The following is a 21,885-nucleotide window of genomic DNA, read 5'->3' as shown; positions in this document are numbered from 1 at the left end:
TTTATTACTTAACCATATTATCTGTTGGTGGTTGAACTTCAGAGTTGATATCCAAGTATAATTACTGCCTTGAAGACCCATTGTGGCCATGGGCTGTTTTTTGCTCTTTGGTTGGTTGCTGTCTCTTTGACACATTCCACATTTCCACTCTCAATTCTATATTGTAAATTTAATCTGTTTCGAATAACATTTTTTTTCGGATCATGTATATTAATCAACATAATCTTATTTTTTCCTTTAGGAATGAATAAGACATATTTTCATTAAATGTTAGGTAATAATTTCTCCTGTCAGAACAATTGTAATAGAGAAAATCACAACAAACAGTAATAACAGTTTTATTTCATTTAATCATGATTGTGTTATAAACTACAAAATCTTAGTTTTTGTCACAAAGGTCAAAATTTAGAATATGACCTTGAACCTTGACCTCACCACAAGTACAAAAACTTCCTGATGTAAAACTTGAAAAAATAAAATATACCATGATAATGTAACATTGTGGAAGATGTTTCCATTGTTTCTTAATGATCCCTAAATATCAAATATGAAGAATTTCAATGGAAGTACTACTATTTTCAAACAGTTACTATTCATTCATCTTGTGTAAAATACTCTTTATAAATTACCCTGAAAATAGAATGCATCTGAAACCAGTGGAAAATCAAAATAAGCTCTCACAATGTGTTAATGAGACGGCAATCTGACAGTACAAAAAACACCAGTGACATCTAGAGGTCACCATGCAATCTTCAGTAAACAAGTGTCTATACCTCAAGTCTAACTCTAAATTGCCAAATGCACATAAATTAAAGAGCAACAATACAAAAAAAAACAATCATTGACCTCCATTTTTGTAGCACAAAAATGACAATTATAATGTCTGAACACTGTTCTTCTGTATGACTACAAATTAATAATTACAAATGTTAAATGCAGCATATCATTTTAAAGCATCCATATTAAAGTTTACAATAAATAAATATTCGACAAACAGCCCTTAATATTTAAATTAGTATAGGCACTAATACAAAAAATCAGATGTGGTATGATTGCCAATAAGGCAACTCATGTACCCACCAAAAGTTCTGTAATAATTCTACATGATCAAAATGATACCAGATTTTCGATAAGGCAATGAAATTGTATATTTAAAAAACATCAACATATTGTAATTCTTCTCTAGGTGAAGTAAGATATTTGCTTCCTATTTCTGTCAAACAGAAATCTTAATATTTCATCATACTCATGCTTTTGAAGAAAGATCTTCAAAAGTAAAAAAATTCTGAGGCAGTGAATTTTTTTCCTAAAATATGTCAATCTGCATAAATTCTTCTATGTATAAAATGCATTGCCTAAATAACAAATTTTGATCAATAGCCCTTTCCATCAGATATTCTGCAAAGCATGAATTTGACTCTGACAACAATTTTACTTTACTACAATTAACTTCCCTTTTCAACAGGTAGAATTCATTACTATAGTTTAATTATTCGTGAGATACCAATTTTTGTGGGTAAATGTGAACCACGATTAAAAGGTTCAAAGTAATACAAATCTTCTTTATGCTTGAATGAAGACTGGCACAACCACAAAATCATATATATCAATGAAAATACAATTTTTCGTCAATCCACAGGAAATGTTTTTGTATGAACAATATATTACATGGGAAGGTGAATATCTGTCTGTTATCACAGCTCTTCATTGCTCCTGATCAGTTAGTTATTTCCAAGAACTAACATTCAATTTATTAAGTCTTTCTTTTATAAAACTGACTATTTTGGAAAGCTGCATATAAACTGTTACAAAAGATGTTTTTTTTTCCATAGATCTGAGCAATAAATAAATGTTTACGTAAAGAATTTTGCACTAGATCATGCAAGTTTCTATTTATCATAGATCAAAAGCATAGCATAGACAACCTGATAGATGTAAGACATTCCTATGATTAACAGATCTAGAGATGAAGAAAGACTTTGGCTTATTGTCTTTTGGACAATACACTGTCATCTTCATGATCTTGTACAGGATTGTTAATGTCAATCTCTTGTATAAAAAACAATTGTTACTATTCTCAACTGTCACTTTATCTAGAACATCTCTCTTTCATCATTTGACCTGCCATATTTCTCCAAATTATTTGTAAAACTAGAGATCACCATGGCAACATACGTGTAATATCAGTTGTTTTGTTGAGATCAACGTCCTCGACCACCTCTCCTCCTTCCACGAGCTACTCTTGGCTTTGGTATACTTCCTGTACCCCCTACACTAAACATGTTAGGTGTACCTCCTCCTGTGGGTGTCCCAAAGACAGGTGTTGCCATTCCAGTTGGAGTTCCAAAGCTTGCATTGGCACCTAGAAATAAAGCCAGGTTATTAAATGGGAAAATAGCATTTTATACTTGTTTATCACATGACATTTGGTTTTAAATTCTCAAGTATTGGAGTTGATATCTGTAAATTCAGATATTAATGAATGCTTTTATTTTTGAAAATCACTGATGATTAGTAAAAATACAAGAATAATTAATGCCATTGTAAACATTTTATGAATGAAAATCCCTACTGAAATTATGATTGCAAGTTTTTTTTTTCATTGCGAACCTGGTACTGACAAATTTTTCGCATAAATGAAAACATTGCAATAATTTCTGAATTTTCGGTAACTTGATCTAGTTTACAGTGATTTTCTTTACTTTCTTCTTCTTCATTATTATGTTTTATTGGTGGGGGAAAACCTCAAAGCTACCATCTGAAAAACATTATATCACCTTTACCCGTTTTTAAACATTATAGGCAACATATTACATATTGTTAGAGTCTCCCTCTTTTAGCAAAAAAAATAAAACGAAAAGAAATCAAACATTTTTCCAGGACATTCATCTATTAACAAAGCCAGTATCAGATGACATACATTTTACATAGATAAAAAAACACTACAAGTTACTTTTTGACCAGGGCTGTATCAGAATTTATCACATGGAGCATGGGAGGTACTTTTTAAGACCCTGACAACCCATAATATTTTTTTTCATTTTCCTTATAACTCTTACAAAATGCTGAGGAAAATGTAACCACCAATATTTCATTAATTTGAGGGCTCCCATCCCCACACCTGATTAATTTTGGAACATCTCTTATAGACATAGGTGTGGATAAATTGCTCAGAAGTCAGAATATGTTAAAGGGAAATAACCCAAATTTTGAAAAGCTGCATGTACCAACATCAAAAACATTAAAATTTCAAGGACTTTCCAGGATTCTGGACACTTTCATGGATTTCAACAGCATTTCCAGGGCTGTAACATAGGACATAAAATTTAAGGCTTTTTCCAGTTTTTAAGGTAGAGTGGGAACACTGATTGTAGCAATATTTCTTTGATAGAGATTGCTTGCCAAAACATGATAGTTAAACTTTCTTACAGCCGATTTCAATGAGTGTGTAGCTAAAGGTAATATATTTGGTTAGCTTGCTTGCTAGCTGAACTGTGAAGTCATTGTTAGGTAAGGTTTACTACCCTCCTTTCGAAGTAGCCTAGTCCTACAGACAGGTTGGTTTTCTGTCGGACTAGTCTACTCTTAAAGGAGGGTAGTTTACCTAACCTAACAATGACTTCACGGTTCAGCTAGCAAGCAAGCTAACCAAAGATATTACCTTTGCCTACACACTCATTGAAATCGGCTGTAATACTGAGTCTGTACTGATATCAGATGATGGTGGATTAGTGTTTAAAGTCCAGTGGCAATTATTACATGCATATAAGGACTAGAACCTGTTCCCTACTTTGTACCAGACCAACATGCTGACCTTGATTATTAAGGTGCTTGTTAGCAAGGCAACAAGTAGCAGGAAGACATATCACCCTTCGTAGACATATTATTGTGACTCATAACTAACCAGTCTTAAAGACATAAATGTTCCGTGCTTAGCAGAGAAGCAACAAACACAAATTTTTAAATCCTTGACTTGATCGGGTTGGGTATGAAACCCACAGCAATCTGCACTATTGGCAAGCACACTAACATGAGACCACTGAGGCAGTTACTGACATTTGATGTCAACCATGGAATGGCAAAAGAAAAAATGACAATTTTAGTGGCATTATGGAAAACAGGTCATCTATATATAATATGATCTTCAATTTTACAGTTTAAACTCAAAATATTCCAAACGATGTCCAGGACTTTCCAATTCCAAATGAATGTAAGTCAGTCAGGGGTACTACTTGTACAAGTAATTGTTATTTACTTTAAAAAGTAAATAATTATATACCTATATAAGTAAATTTGTTATATTCATATTTTATTACTGTGTTTGAATAACCTCCCCTTAATTTCTTAAAAAATTTACTTGTATAAGTAATTTTTTATTACAATCCCAAAAATTCTCAAGTTTTGGGATGTAAAAACATGCCTTAAAAAATTTTTCTCTGGTTAGCTCATAATTTTCTATAAGAGTTCATTGTTTCATCTCATTAATTCAACATAGAAATTAATTGCGCAAAGATCTTAAGTAATTGTGCAAGGCCTTCAAAAATTGCCTCATGGGTGCTTGTAAATGAGCAGTGTTTTGAAGATAACAGACTAATGAGAATTTCATTGTCCATGAAATTACATGAAAATTAAATTAAATGATTTGTAAAAACATCTGCAAAGGAGAGACAATTGAAAATTCTATCAGAGCAAAGAATCCTGAGAAATTCAAGAAAAGAAGATAATACGACTTTTTTCACTTGTAGAAGTAAAAAAATCTGAATGTCTAAGGGACATAACTTAGCCATTAAAATAATTTACCTATACAAGTAAGTAAAATACACTTGTATAAGTATCTTACAAATTTACTTATATAAGTATATTAATATTTACTTCTTAAAGTAAATAAAATTACTTGAACAAGTAGTACCCCTGACTGAAAGTCAGAGTCTTAAACTTAAAAAACATATGCAAATATCATACCAAAGCATAAATCAAATACTGTGGATTCATTATTATTTGTTGTATCAAGTATGAGTTTCCTTTATTCTTGCATGGAAACTTCACAAATTCAAGGTTCCACAAAGATCTGATTTTTATTCTTCAATCAACAAAAGTTGGAAACCATGGAAATTAAAGAATCCACAGTATCAGTAAAACATTGACTTACTGAAATTATAACCTCCTCCTCCTGTGTTTGATGGCGTTGTTGATGCTGAGAAATCAAATCCTCCTCCACCTTTATTGTTTGGAGTAGAGGGCACTCCACTAGAAGATCCAAAATTATAGGCTGCATTAGCAGCTGGCTGAGTTGTTTTTGCAGGTGTTCCAAAAGCAAAGTTTCCAGAACTGCTTGCCTGTGTGCTAGCAGTCCCAAAAGTGTTGGAGGCTTGACCAAATGAGAATCCTGTAGTACCCCCAAAACCACTGGCTGTTGTTTTGGTAGTAGTTCCAAATGATGTACTCCCTTGACCAAATGTTGGTCCTGATGTTGTACCCCCTTGTCCAAATGATGGTCCAAATGAGGCACTGCTTGTTGATTTTGGTACTGAACTTTGTCCAAATGGTCCAGTGGTCCCAAATCCAGTACCTGATGAAGTCCCAAAGCCAGATGACCCTTGACCAAATGAACTTGCTGTTGTGGTAGTTTTGCTAAACATATTTGTTGTTCCTTGACCAAATGTGGTGCTTGCAGTCGTAACAGAGAATCCAGGCTGTGTAGATGCAGCTCCGAATCCTGCTGTACCAAATTGTTTTGCACTAGAAGAACTGGTTTGTCCAAAACCAGAAATACCTTGACTTCCAAAAGATGGAGTGCTTGCTCCAAAGTTAAACCCTCCTGACTGAGCCGTAGAAGTTGCTTGTCCAAATGAAGATGGTGTGCTTCCAAATCCTGGAGTTGTTGTGGCTGTAGATCCTGCAGACCCAAAGGATGAAATACCTGCACTTGGTTGACTTCCAAACATGGAAGGTTGTGTTGTTGGCTGCTGAGCAGGTGTTTGATTAAACGGTTTAAAGTTGAATGTTGAAGCCGTTGGATTAGTGCCGGTAGTATTTGCGGTAGTAGTAGCCAGTCCAAAAGTGGCATTAGAAGATGGTTGCATACCAAACGAAGCTGTGGATTGAGGCTGTGTAGCACCAAATGAAGGTGTTGACAACTGAGATCCATATGCAGGTGGTGGCTGAGTTCCAAATGGTTGTGATGTCTGAGTTTGGGCTCCAAAAGCTGGAGCACCTTGTTGTGTTCCAAATACTGATGCTGACTGCCCAGTACCAGGAGCACCAGGGGCAGAGGTGGCAGAACCAAAATTAAAACCTGATGCTGTTGGTGTAGCCAAAGGAGCATTGGTAACATTTGTTGTAAAACTGTAAGGTGGTGGTGCTGTTGTTGTCATGGAAGGAGTTGTTGACGGTGTGGTCCCAAAACCTGGAACAGAAGACAACTCTGGCTGAGATCCAAAATTAAATCCAGATTGTGAAGATGTAGAAGAAGCTGGAGTAACGTTTGTTCCAAAACTTATTCCTGATGGAGCACTTGTTCCTTGTGCTGTATTCAATCCAAATGGAGGTACTACTGATGTAGAAGCACCACTAGCAGAAACTGCTGAAACAGAGAATCCAGTAGAAAGAGCCATCCCTGCTGATGTTACTGTAGTAGTGTTTCCTCCAGCACTACTACTTATTCCTCCAATAGGGGATGAACCTGACATTAAACCAACTTTAGTTGTTGTTTTGAGCGGACTAGAACTTTTCACAGTAGCAAATTTAAACATCATAGGATTGGAAGCTAAAGTCGTTGTTACAGAGCTTGTAGAAGTAGATGATGATATTGGACCAGCTGATGTCAATGACAAACCAGCAGATGATACAGACAAGGTTGCTGTTGTTACTAAACCAGTTGTCTGAAATGCTGAAACTAAAATGAAAGAAAAATCAAATATAATGTAAAATGTGCTCTATTGGATTTGATTTCAAATGACATACTGTAAATTCAGAAATTATTGCGTGCATTTATTATTGCGATTTTTGAGAAATAAACAATAATGCGAGATTAATTAATGCGATTTCAGGAAAATCTGGATACAGATATATGCATAAGATATCAGAATGCCAGTTTATTTTATTGCGATACTCATCCAGTCACATTATTCGCATTAATAAAAACCTCGCAATAATTTCTGAATTTACAGTATTGTTTTTTCAATAAATTTTAATTTTACCATGGATCATTTTCCTACAGACAATACTATAAAATCTTATCCCTAGGTTTATTATTTCTTACATAAAGGACCTAAACTGAAATTTTATTGCTTTTCAAATTAGAAGATAACATGAATCTATTTCCACTGATCAAGTTTGTGACTTGGGATAAAATATGAATAGTAAAATGTTGTACAGTGTGGATGTTGGTCCATTGCCAGACTGTACGTTGACTTTTAAATGTATATTTTGTCAAAGACTGTACAGCGACCTCTTAATGTATATATTGTCAGATTGTACAGTGACCTCTAAATGTGTATATTGTCACGGATTGTACAGTGACCTCTAAATGTATATATTGTCATGGATTGTACAGTGACCACTAAGTGTGTATATTGTCATGGATTGTACAGTGACCTCTAAAGGTTTATTTTGTCAGACTGTACAGTGACCTCTAAATGTATATAGTCATGGATTGTACAGTGACCTCTAAATGTATATATTGTCATGGATTGTACAGTGACCTCTAAATGTATATATTGTCAGGGACTGTAAAGCGACCTCTAAATGTATATTTTGTCAAAGACTGTACAGTGACCCCTAAATAAATATATTGTCATGGATTGAACAGTGACCTCTAAATGTTCATATTTAGTTCTATTTAGTTTTAGCCTTATGAATATATATCCCACATCTCATTTTATACATACTAATTAAAAAAATAAACAACAAAATATACTTGTAAACTCACCCTGTGTAATTGTAGGCACTATTTCACTTGCTTTGACTGATGTTGAAAATGCCTTGGAGTTTTCTTGTGCCTCTGTAAATACAACAAGGATAAAATTATTGATAAAACTTTTGACAAAGAAACCAAATACTGTAAATTCAGAAATTCATGTACTGGATTTGCCATTATTAATGAAACAGAACTTTATTAAACAGTTGAGCTACTTGAATGACTGACTGATATGCCTTGTAAAATTTTACAAATCTTGTGAGCTGAATATTTATTGAAAGAAGGTATTTTTGACCTTATAGACATTCCATCCCTTGTCATCATGACACAACCTCTGGTGGTGGGCAACAAAAATACAAAGTAACCTTAATATCCTCCAAAGCATTCAAGAGTTCTGAACAAGACAAACAGATCGTCATGGAATCGATGTTCCTTTATAAAATTAGTTCAAAATGGTAGAAAAGACATTCTGGAATATTAATTCCACCTGCTGAAAATATTACAGTATTTGTTCCTAACGGAATGAAGAGTATTGAAATTTGTTTCCATCAGAAACAGACATTAAAACATTGTTTATAGTACTTTCTATAGGAACTTCTTTAAGGAGGAACAAATATATGTTCACAAGATTCCTAGAATGTTTATAACATTACCTTTTTCCTTTTCTTTCTCAGTCTCAGCCTGATGAATTCCTTCTAGCATGTCTTGAACTCTCTTCTTCTCAGCACCCATATCATTTTCATAGTCTTCCATACTAGCAATAACATTAGCATGTGGTACCTGTATATAGAAAAACTAGGAATATCATTTGTAATCATTCTTTTTGCTTTTAGTTTTTATTGCTTGTTTCTGTTATTCTTATTGTTGTATATTCAAATTGAGTAAAGATGCACTGTTTATATTATACCAGTTACAGTCCAAACTGGCAAAGTATTTTTTTATTGCATGCATAATTAATAAATGTGTCACTTAGCTATTAAAATTAATGTGCTTCCCAACTACATTAATGCATTTCATTGCTCCTTCTTATAATTTCTATGGCCAACAAATGTGAGAAGATACAGAACAGCTGTAATATAAAGGGTAAACTTAAAAGATCAGTCTTTTTTCATTTATATCACTACAAAAAATAGGACTTGTGACTAGTTGTGAGAGTGCAATACTTTATTACAATTCCCAATTTCATTCTTAAATTTTTGTAGATTTTTAAGAATGCTTTCCCCCTTCCCCTTTCATTTAGATATACAATATGACATCAAAGTCAGAAAAATATCAACTTCTTTGTTTCAGGCATGGAAACAATTAACTGGGAAGGGCTTGCTTTGAGCTATTTTGACATTTACCTAATACTGGTTTTATACTGCATCTAAAAATGGCTACATTTATAGTTATGAAAATAAAATAAAATACCTTATCCATCCCTAAACTAACCCCAAATTGTGAAGAAAAGTGATGTGACATGAAATTGACATTGCATGAAATATCACTTTGTTACTATATTTGGAAGATAAAGACAACAGGAAGTGTTCTAGCTGAAGAATAAATGTTATTTCATATCAGTTAAGAATAAGCTTCTCTTATTGGATAACAAGGGGCCACATGACATTCTTTATTTCTCAGTAATAATTTCTATCGGTCTTTAACAGAAAAAAAAAACGGAACGGAAAACCTGTCGTTAACAGACTTTTACATGTTAATGACCGGTGGGGCGTGGTTTCTCTGTTTAGAGAGATGTCCCTTTAATAAAACATTTTCCTGTTTTCAATTTTAAATTCAAGTTGTTGAATTGTTTACCATATGTTTTCGTTAATTATAAAATCATAGAAAACTTCATATTGTTTTCATGTACTGAAAAAGTGCACTTAAATGAATGGCAGTGACTTATAGTTATCACTATGACTGGTCTTCACTCTTTCCTATAGAAATCGTACAATAACTCGAGTTTGCTTTGAACAACTTGAATTTATAAGAATTTTTAAAAACATTATTCCTCAATGAAATAAATATGATAGTTATTGAAGAACTGGTCATTATCGTAATACATGGACTGCCCGTAGGACAGTGGTATTGACTGCGACAGCGATAATGACCTCGCCTATGGCTCAGTCATTATCTCTGTCTTAGTCAATACCACTGTCCTTTGGGCAGTCCATATATCACGATAATGACCAGTTTTTCAATAACTATTATGTAATTAATGCCCTACCTTCTGGAAACTTTTATTGAGCCCTGAGTATAAAGACATCTGCCTCTTTCTGGCTGTGAAGCTTTGGTTGAGTGTTACCATCTTTTCCAGCTTTGGTTTATCTACAGTCTGAAATTAAAGATGACCAATACTACTGATAACTGTGTATAAAGATGCCCTTAAATATTCTTGTGATATAAAATGGCTTTGAAGATATTAGAGAAGCAAACAAAAATTACAACCTCAACAAAGAAACATATTTTGTGTAGTAGTGAAAAGAGCCAATGTTAAAACCATTAAATAAAGGAACTTTCTTCCTCTAATCCTGTCCTCTGTAAAACAAATTCTCTTAAAAAAATAAAATATTTACAACAAATGTACAAAATAGTACACACAGAGTTCAAACATACTATTTTTTTTAATTTGAAATCCATGGTCCTTTTAAGGACATTTTAAGCAAATGTTTAGTTTCAATGAGACAGTCTGTTGCACTGGTTTATCAGCAAAAAATCATGAATACTTAAAACTGACATTGTATCAAATATCAATCTTTATGCTGATTATTCATCAAGATTTCTGCCAAGTTACCATTAAAGATTATATTGTTTTAAATCTGTCTTTTTGGGTCAGAGAAAGCACATATAAAAATTTATAAAAATCTAAAAGGAGCTTACATCAATAGATATAAACAATTCACCAAAGTTTCATAAGAATTGCTGAAAGCATTTTTGAGTTATTGTCTGAAAACTGGAAAATTCCCCCTTTTTTAATGAATAAAACCCCATAACTCGGAAATGTAAAATCTAAAATTTATAAAACTCTAAAGGGAGCTTACATCAATAGATATCAACAATTCATCAAAGTTTCATTAGAACTGCTGAAAGCATTTTTGAGTTATTGTCCGAAAACTGGAAAATCCCCCTTTTTTTTTATGAATAAAACCCCGTAACTTGGAAACATAATATCTAAAATTTATAAAAATCAAAAGGGAGCTCATGTCAATAGATATAAACAATTAACCAAAATTTCTTGCAAGTTGGTGAAAGCATTCTTGAGTTATTGTCCGAAAACTGGAAAATCCCCCTTTTTTTAATGAATAAAACCCCATAACTTGGAAACGTAACATCTAAAATTTATAAATAAAATGCTTCGCTGGGCGCAGCTTGATACGACCGCAGAGGTCGAACCCTGAACAGTTGGGGCAAGTATGGACACAACATTCAAGCTTGATACAGCTCTGAATATGGATTGTGATTAAATATTTGACACAGCATAGGTTTCTGACACAGAAAGAATGTGGTCTAAGAACTTCAATTTTTTTAATTTACCTATTATGGTCCAATGTCCAAAATCAAAATACATGGTTAGATTCAGCATATCAAAGAACCCCATATATTCAATTTTTGTTGAAATCAAACAAAGTTTAAATACTGGACCCCATCTTGGACCAACTTGAAAACTGGGCCCATAATCAAAAATCTAAACACATGTTTAGATTCAACAAATCATAGAACCCCAAGAATTCAATTTTTGTTAAAATCAAACTAAGTTTAATTTTGGACCCTTTGGACCTTAATGTAGACCAATTTAAATAAAATGCTTCGCTGGGGCGCAGCTTGATACGACCGCAGAGGTCGAACCCTGAACAGTTGGGGCAAGTATGGACACAACATTCAAGCTTGATACAGCTCAGAATTTGGATTGTTATTAAATATTTGACACAGCATAGGTTTCTGACACAGAAAGAATGTGGTCTAAGAACTTGAATTTTTTTAATTTACCTATTATGGTCCAATGTCCAAAATCAAAATACATGGTTAGATTCAGCATATCAAAGAACCCCATATATTCAATTTTTGTTAAAATCAAACAAAGTTTAATTTTGGACCCCAACTTGGACAAACTTGAAAACTGGGCCCATAATCAAAAATCTAAACACATGTTTAGATTCAGCATATCAAAGAACCCCAAGAATTCAATTTTTGCTAAAATCAAACTAAGTTTAATTTTGGACCCTTTGGACCTTAATGTAGACCAATTTAAAAAACGGGACTTAAAATTAAAAATCTAAATATACGGTTAGATTTGGAATATCAAAGAACCCCAATAATTCAATTTTTGATGAAATCAAACAAAGTTTAATTTTGGACCCTTTTGACCTCAATATGAACCAATTTGATAGCGGGGCCTACAAATAAAAAATCTAAATACATGGTTAGATTCAGCATATCAAAGAACCTCATATATTCAATTTTTGTTGAAATCAAACAAAGTTTAATTTTGGACCCCAATTTGGACCAACTTGAAAACTGGGCCCATAATCAAAAATCTAAATACATGTTTAGATTCAGCATATCAAAGAACCCCATATATTCAATTTTTGTTGAAATCAAACAAAGTTTAAATACTGGACCCTATCTTGGACCAACTTGAAAACTGGGCCCATAATCAAAAATCTAAACACATGTTTAGATTCAGCAAATCAAAGAACCCCAAGAATTCAATTTTTGTTAAAATCAAACTAAGTTTAATTTGGACCCTTTGGACCTCAATGTAGACCAATTTAAAAAACAGGACCCAAAATTAAAAACCTAAATACACGGTTAGATTTGGAATATCAAAGAACCCCAATAATTCAATTTTAGATGAAATCAAACAAAGTTTAATTTTGGACCCTTTTGACCTCAATATGAACCAATTAGATAACGGGGTCCACAAATAAAAAATCTAAATACATGGTTAGATTCAGCATATCAAAGAACCCCATATATTCAATTTTTGTTGAAATCAAACAAAGTTTAATTTTGGACCCCAATTTGGACCAACTTGAAAACTGGGCCAAAAATCAAAAATCTAAATACATGTTTAGATTCAGCATATCAAAGAACCTCATATATTCAATTTTTGCTAAAATCAAACAAAGTTTAATTTTGGACCCTTTGGACATTAATGTAGACCAATTTGAAAACTGGACCCAAAATTAAAAATCTAAATACACTGTTAGATTCGGCATAACAAATAAATAAATGTGATCAAAGATTTTACAAATCTAATGCGCCATACTGTGCAATTAAAGATTACTTCTTGAAATTTTTCAATATTTGAAATTTGAAAAAAAAATAATATTTGAAGAATAATTCTTTTTAATTTCTGAAATCTGAAATGAGAAAAAATTGGCCCCCCACAATTTCTTTTTATCCCCCCCCCCCTTTTTCCCCCAAAAAAATTCTTTCCCTCAAGATATGGTCATAATCTCAATTCAAATTTCCAATGGAGTTGGCAACCATAATTACCCATTTAAATTTACCATAGTGCTAACTTAATCTATTTTATAATAGAATTAATAAAAATATAGTGTCAAATCTTTCATATGGATTTTTTTGTAAAAAAAAAAGATGAAAACATTTGCAGATATTTTTACTGGTCTTCCTTTATAAATATGCATTTCTTTAAACATAATTTAAAAGCAGTGTAAGGGAAGTAACCAAAACGTTGTATTTGGATTACCTCCCTTACACTGTTTTAGATTATCTTTATTGTTCATTAACCATTACTTTATACACAATTTAAAAGCAGTGTAAGGGAGATAATTTCAATGATGTATTTGATTTATCTCCCTTACACTGCTTTAAATTATGTTTTGTACTAAAGTATTTGTCCATTAACCAGGACAACCTTGTTTTTCCCCCTTTTTTGCCCCTAATTCCTAAACGGTTTGAGCCATAACCCCCCAAAGCAAATCCTAACCATCCCTTTGTGGTATGGAAACTTGTAGTATAATTTCAGAGAGATCCATACACCGTTCCACAGTTATTGTCTGGAAACTAGAAAATGCTCATTTTTGGCCCCTTTTTGGCCCCTAATTCCTTAACTGTTGGTACCATAACCCCCAAAATCAATCCCAACCTTCCTTTTGTGGTATTTAACCTTATGGTCAAATTTCAAAAAGATCCATTCACTTAAACTAAAGTTAGAGTGCGAAAACCAATATGTATTCGGACGACGACGCCGGACGACGACGCTGGACGACGACGACGACGACGACGACGCCAACGTCATACCAATATACGACCACAAAATTTTTTTGCGGTCGTATAAAAACGAAAGGGAGCTCACGTCAATAGATATAAACAATTCACCAAAGTTTTATGCAAATTGGTTAAAGTGTTTTTGAGTTAATGTCCGACATGTTGACGACGGACGGACAGACGGACAACGGTATACCATAATACGTCCCGTAAACGGGCGTATAAAAACTTTCCAATGAAATAGTTCCAAATACAAAGTGATAAGACATCATTGCATGAGTCTGAGCAAATCATTTGACATTTATTCTGGAGTCGACTGACATGCACCATATAGCATACTTTAAAATACCAGTCTGTCTGTCTGACCTAAGCATTCAACTTAGACAGGGCTAGGTAATCAAAGACTATAGCACTGGTAAACTTAGACAGGGCAAAAATAAAGAATTGGTTAACAGACTTTGTTTACAAAAGTTTGAAAAACAAGTGTATTACACAAACTTACCACAGATGTATTGAGTGATGTGTCCTTGACAGGTGTATCTGTTTCTTTAGTAGGTGTGTCCTCAACACCTTCTTTAGTCGATATTATAACTGTATCTGATCTGTTAAAAAGAGAAAGAATAGCACATATCAGGACCCAGGTACAGGATTACTGTGTTTCGGCTTGTCTGAGAAAAATTCATATCGCATTTTATGTCGAAAAATATCTTGTCATACGTGAAGGCGTTTCGAAAAAATAAGTCCCTATAATTGTTATTTTCACGAAATTTTCAAAGTTCAAAGGTAGTAATTTCAGCATAAATCGGCAGAGTGCAGAGATGCAACTAATCGTCGGACCTGTCGGACCTAAGGGGCAGAATTTATGCAGGTCCGGCAAATTTTTAGTCTGCTTGGGTCCGCCAAAACTTAATTCCCCGTCAGTCCTGGCAGAGTATTTTGTTTATAAAATTGTGATAATCTTTAATAAAAGTAAATTTCCTGTTCCCTCGCTTTTTCTAACTTCGGGAACCAGTATTTCCGCCCAGTGACAGACTTTTCGTACCATGTCCATCTCGCCCCAAACCATTCCGCGTATTTCCGTCATGTTTCTGGTTTTAGAAATTCGCTCTTCAGGAAGGAGGTCTATTAAGCGTAGTTGATAAGTTCAGGAAATATGTCATGGCCAATAAAATTTGTAAGTTGGTCGAAACCCAGTAAAAGGCCAAACCAGTCACCTATTCATGTTGATAAAGCTGTTAAGCGGTCCTTGTACGAAAAGAAGAAACGACCTGAAAGGTCATTCAACCCAAAATGGCAAGAGGGGCGATCATGGTTACTTTATAACAACAACATGATGACATGCACAATTTGCATTTTGCACGGCAAACGTAGCAGTACCGACAATAATCTCAAGAATAAACACCTCTTTTTGACAGGATGCACTAACTTTAAACTTAGCACAATCTCAGATCATGAGAAGAATAAAAGTCATGTTAATGCAAGTTTAATTGCAGAGGCAAAGCAAAATCCAACAGAGGCTCCTGCCCATAGGTCTATTATTTCTTTAAATAAAAAAAATAGAGCTCAACTAAATTTAAAATTCAGAAACATGCATGCAATTATCAAACACAACCGACTGATGTCGGACTTTTCATGGTTAAATGAACTTGATGAAGCAAAAGGTTTAGATAATGGGGAAAGTTACAACAAGCGTTGGAGAAAATAGCTGCAGTTGAGAAGGGCAACTAACAGAAATTTGTTAGTGAAATAAATTTTTTCTCCCTTTCTATGGATGGATCGACGGATGACTCTATTACGGAACAGGAAACTATTTATATGAGAACCAGTCACAAAGGGAAAATATTTAACAGATTTATTTGTATAGGAGAGCCAGAATCAACATGTTCCGCTGATTTATACCAGTTCGTAATCAGCCAGATGAAAGAAAACAACATCTATGGGGACAAGGACAAACTAGTGGGGTTCGGCTCTGATGGAGCAAGCAACATGACAGGAGTAAAACATGGACTTGTCACCTTAATAAAACAGGACTACCCAGGAGTTGTCGGCATCCACTGTTTGGGGCATCGTCTGGCGCTAGCTTTTAAGGACACCCTTAAAAAGGACAAAACATATGACAAACTTGTGACACTCCTGTTAGGAGTTTACTATTTCTTCAAAAACAGCCCAGCTCAGAGGAAAAAAACTGAAAAAAATATTTAAGGTAAGGAATCATCTAAAATCTAAAAAAAAAATAATTTTAAATTAACATTTTGGTAATAAGTACATTTTTAATTTTAAAAGCAAAAGTATCCATGCCGAATTGCCAAATAAGGGGAAATCTGTGGACAAAAAATAAACCGAGAACACCAAATGATAGAGACACAGACAATGTTTATGATATGTTGTATTTTATTTTATAGCAACATATTTTTTGCAATATTGAATAACCGTCTGTGTCATGTTAACTTTTAGATCTTGAATATAAAAGGCCAGTTACCCCACCGTGTAGGAGGGAGCAGGTGGATGCCTCATCTAAGGAAAGCACTGTCATCATTATTTCAAAGTTACCCGGCATACATCACCCATCTTCAGACCATGTCGCACACCCATGCAAAGGCAGAAGGATTAGCAAAGTTATTAGGCAGTCAAGATATCATTGCATATGCAGCTTTTTTGCAAGTAAGTAGTACTAGTTCATCTTGTCCTAGTAGTTTTCTTTATTGGAATTGTGTTAATTTGTAAAATAAGACATTAATTATTTAAATAGGGAGATATGCAAAACATTACAAGTTCAGCCAGATTCAAAGTGATAATGCTTTGTTTCTTAACATAACTTTTTAAGTTGCATTGTAAAAAAACTACTTTCAACTTGTATTTATTTATTGTTCTACTCTACTCTACAGGATATTTTGGAGCCTTTGGCAAGACTTTCTCTCTTACTGCAAAGAGAAGATGTAACCCTCGGTGATGTCCAATTACATGTTGAAGCTACATCTGATGTGTTACAGCAGTGCATTACTAGGTAAACTAAAATAATTTGAACAATGAGTTTGAAATGATAATTACAAAAATCTTGACCTCAGAAAGTGCATTTTAGTTCATGATAGTCTACAGTAGATTTATTGTTATGCCACATGATTAAACTTGATTTATCTTTATATTCCAGGAAGTCTGATCGCCTTTCCAACATTTTAAACAACAAATCATACTGTGGATACAAATTAAGTGAAAGAAGGAGGGGCAATTTAAACAGTGAAAGTATTGTAAATGCTTTGCTGGGGCTATTCAAGTACGGTTTTATGATTTGAATGAAGATTTGAAACCAACGGTAATAGCGTCTTTGAGGAATTGGCCGGCAGACTACTCAGATGCTGCAGATATGTTATCATTTTTACTACCTTCATTCAAGAAATAAATCTGTACACAGTACAAACATATTATAATTTTTTATAACATGATTATAATTTTCATTTATTTATTTTATTTAAATGATATGATGGTGATGATGATCATATTCATGATAGCAAATATTTCAATGTGACATAATAATTTGTATTTCTTTGTATTTACTATTAATTCATTTTTAGCTGCAGCAGTCAAGGTATTGTATAAAATTGTACTTGTTATCTGTGCTTTGGTGTCTAAACTAATTCTTGCTTATTATATAGTCATCTATATACATATATATCTAAATGTAGAATACAACTTTCAAAAACCCTTGCACTTTCTTATGCTTGTTATATACTATAGACATATTGTACAATAACCAACCTAGCATAAACCTAACCTTTACACTACACTCAGTTAACAGCAGACTTTCATCAATAACAATGCCTTAATTACGTTTTAATATCATATACTTTATTATTATAGTAAATAAAAATAAAATGCTTCGCTGGGCGCAGCTTGATACGACCGCAGAGGTCGAACCCTGAACAGTTGGGGCAAGTATGGACACAACATTCAAGCTTGATACAGCTCTGAATTTGGATTGTGATTAAATATTTGACACAGCATAGGTTTCTGACACAGAAAGAATGTGGTCTAAGAACTTCAATTTTTTTAATTTACCTATTATGGTCCAATGTCCAAAATCAAAATACATGGTTAGATTCAGCATATCAAAGAACCCCATATATTCAATTTTTGTTGAAATCAAACAAAGTTTAATTTTGGACCCCAACTTGGACAAACTTGAAAACTGGTCCCATAATCAAAAATCTAAACACATGTTTAGATTCAGCATATCAAAGTACCCCAAGAATTCAATTTTTGTTAAAATCAAACTAAGTTTAATTTTGGACCCTTTGGACCTTAATGTAGACCAATTTAAAAAACGGGACCCAAAATTAAAAATCTAAAAACACGGTTAGATTTGGCATATCAAAGAACCCCAATAATTCAATTTTTGATGAAATCAAACAAAGTTTAATTTTGGACCCTTTTGACCTCAATATGAACCAATTTGATAGCAGGCCCACAAAATAAAAAATCTAAATACATGGTAAGATTCAGCATATCAAAGAACCCCATATATTCAATTTTTGTTGAAATCAAACAAAGTTTAATTTTGGACCCTAATTTGGACCAACTTGAAAACTGGGCCAAAAATCTAAAATCTAAATACATGTTTAGATTCAGCATATCAAAGAACCCCATATATTCAATTTTTGTTGAAATCAAACAAAGTTTAATTTTGGACCCCAACTTGGACCAACTTGAAAACTGGTCCCATAATCAAAAATCTAAACACATGTTTAGATTCAGCATATCAAAGAACCCAAAAATTAAATTTTTGTTAAAATCAAACTAAGTTTAATTTTGGACCCTTTGGACCTTAATGTAGACCAATTTAAAAAACGGGACCCAAAATTAAAAATCTAAATACACGGTTAGATTTGGCATATCAAAGAACCCCAATAATTCAATTTTTGATGAAATCAAACAAAGTTTAATTTTGGACCCTTTTGACCTCAATATGAACCAATTTGATAGCGGGTCCACAAATAAAAAATCTAAATACATGGTTAGATTCAGCATATCAAAGAACCCCAAGAATTCAATTTTTGATGAAATCAAACAAAGTTTAATTTTGGACCCTTTTGACCTCAATGTGGACAAAGTTGATAACGGGGCCCAAAAATCAAAAATCTAAATACATGGTTAGATTCAGCATATCAAAGAACCCCATATATTCAATTTTTGTTGAAATCAAACAAAGTTTAATTTTGGACCCCGATTTGGACCAACTTGAAAACTGGGCCCATAATCAAAAATCTAAATACATGTTTAGATTCAGCATATCAAAGTACCTTAAGAATTCAATTTTTGTTAAAATCAAACTAAGTTTAATTTTGGACCCTTTTGACCTTAATGTAGACCAATTTGAAAACGGAACCAAAAATTAAGAATCTAAATACACGGTTAGATTCGGCATATCAAAGAACCCCAATAATTCAATTTTTGATGAAATCAAACAAAGTTTAATTTTGGACCCTTTGGACATCAATGTGGACCAATTTAAAAACGGGGCCCAAAATCCAAAAACTTAATACACGGTTAGATTCAGCATATTAAAGAACCCCAAGAATTCAAGAATAAAACCCCATTGAAATTGATCAAGAAATAAGCAATTTATACGAAGTATCTTCTTTTGCACAATACTGTGCAATTGAATATTTCTTGCTATTGTGCAATACTGTACAATTGACAATTTCTTGCTATTGCGCAATATTGTGCTATTGGATATTTCTTGCTATTGCGCAATACTGTGCAATTGAAGATTTCTTGCTATTGCGCAATACTGTGCAATTGAAGATTTCTTGCAATTGTGCAATACTGTGCAATTGAAAATTTCTTGCTATTGCACAATACTTATTATATAATAATTTACACATCCTGTTTGGTGTGTATCTCCTACCATATCATTATTATTTGCTTTTAAATATTAATCAGAAATAACCAACTTAAAATGGAAAATTTTAAAAGGAAAAAAAAAGGAAAAAAAGAAAAAAAAAGAAAAAAAAAATCCCCCCCCCAAATTTTTTGAACCCCCTTATGATTCATCACCCTCAAACTCAATCCCAGCCTTCCCTTTGTGGTATGGTACCTTGCAGTACAATTTCAGAGAGATCCATACACTTGAACACAAGTTATTGTCTGGAAACTAGAAAAATGCTTATTTTTGGCCCCTTTTTGGCCCCCAATTCCTAAACGTTTCGGACAATTACCCCCAAACTCAATTCCAGCTTTCCCTTTGTGATATGGAACCTTGTAGTACAATTTCAGAAATATCCAAACACTTACACACAAGTTATTGTCATGAAACTAGAAAAATGCTTGTTTTTTGCCCCTTTTTTGGCCCCTAATTCCTAAAATTTTGAGGCAATTACCCCCAAAATCAATTACAGCCTTCCCTTTGTGATATGGAACCTTGTGGTACAATGTCAGAGAGATCCATACACTTACACACAAGTTATTGTCTGGAAGTTACAAAAATGCTTATATTTGGCCCCTTTTTGGCCCCTAATTCCTTAACTGTTGGTACCATAACCCCCAAAATCAATCCCCACCTTCCTTTCGTGGTATTGAACCTTATGGTAAAATTTCATGGAGATCCATTCACTTAAACTAAAGTTAGAGTGCGAAAACCAATGTGTCTTCGGACGACACCAGACGACGACGACAACGACGACGACAACGACGACGACGACGCCAACGTCATACCAATATACGACCAAAAAATTTTCAATTTTTGCAGTCGTATAAAAATGGGACATTTGGCAACACTTAATAAAATCTAGCACATTTCAGCAATTTTAGAATTAATTATATGTCATAATGTATCAGAGTGCTAATACCAATCTCAGTAAAAAATACTGGTTTTATTTTAGATCTTTTAAAGCTAATTTTTAATGGTTCAGTGTCATGTTTTAAAACACTCATACATAAATATTTATTGCAGATTTTGGTGACAATCATGTTAAATCTCTGATGGTTAGATTTGGCCAGAAAGTTGAAACATCAGAACTTATGACAGAATGGAGACTCCTGAAAAGTTTGGTGTACCGTAGGTAGGTTACCACTATTGTCACTTAGCGTCTATCTGCCTGCCTATTTTTTCCATTTTATGCATCATGAACAAATAAATTATGAAATAAAATATTTTTTATTATATTTTTTAGATTCAAAGGGTCTGTAAATGCAACAAAAATGTCAGAGGTGAACACTTTCTGTGGTGCCATGGGTGTGGACAACATTCTGGCCATGTTTGATTTAGTCAACAGTCTGCCCCCTACATCAGTTCGGAATGAATGTGCATTCAACCAAATGAAGCTTATGAAGACAGATAGACGACATAAACTGTCCAACAGGCACTTAAATGACTGCATGCTAATCAGACTACAATCTCCAAGCATCAAGGAGTTCAACCCTGATGCTGCCATTGAAAAATGGATGATAAGGCAAACAAAAAATATGTCTGTTAAGTGTTTCCTGATCAGAAAAATGGGGTGTAGATAGGTAAAAACTTTTTCAAAAAAACATTTAACATTGATTAGGTAAATGGGGGAAAAATGCCATAACAAATATAAATAAAAAGCTAAAAGAATAGACTTTTTCAACAGGACAAAACTAGGGTACTAGGTGAGTTAGCAGTAAACAAATATATTAATTATAAATGTGATAGATCAAACAAACACAAAATTATATTCATTTCTAGTTTTTAAGTTTATTGATGCCACACATTCTTAATATTTTCAGTTCTGTACCAA

The 21,885-nt window shown here is 33.4% G+C and overlaps 1 protein-coding gene and 1 long non-coding RNA gene across 2 annotated transcripts in view; both read right to left on the bottom strand.

Annotated features, from left to right (window-relative positions):
- Positions 1-322: 322 nt before the first annotated feature.
- LOC127720546 (nuclear pore complex protein DDB_G0274915-like) overlaps positions 323-21,885 on the bottom strand; it is a 40,425-nt gene continuing 18,862 nt past the window's right edge. The window contains exons 7-12 of the mRNA XM_052227140.1: positions 14,634-14,733; positions 10,125-10,232; positions 8,572-8,698; positions 7,931-8,002; positions 5,150-6,895; positions 323-2,362 (exon numbers count right to left, since the gene is read on the bottom strand). Of these exons, the coding sequence (XP_052083100.1) occupies positions 2,202-2,362; positions 5,150-6,895; positions 7,931-8,002; positions 8,572-8,698; positions 10,125-10,232; positions 14,634-14,733 (2,314 nt within the window). The 3' untranslated portion in view covers positions 323-2,201. The remainder of the gene's footprint in view (positions 2,363-5,149; positions 6,896-7,930; positions 8,003-8,571; positions 8,699-10,124; positions 10,233-14,633; positions 14,734-21,885) is intronic.
- On the bottom strand, positions 11,072-14,356 carry LOC127720558 (uncharacterized). Its single transcript, XR_007990860.1, has 2 exons — positions 12,651-14,356; positions 11,072-11,674 (listed from the first exon to the last, which is right to left on the bottom strand). It is a non-coding gene; the product is annotated as an uncharacterized LOC127720558 (long non-coding RNA).

Source organism: Mytilus californianus, unplaced genomic scaffold (assembly GCF_021869535.1).
Source record: "Mytilus californianus isolate M0D057914Y unplaced genomic scaffold, xbMytCali1.0.p SCAF_11, whole genome shotgun sequence".
Taxonomy (NCBI): Eukaryota; Metazoa; Mollusca; class Bivalvia; order Mytilida; family Mytilidae; genus Mytilus; species Mytilus californianus.
The sequence above is the reverse complement of the archived record's forward strand: the minus strand, read 5'-3'. Positions and strand labels throughout refer to the sequence as shown.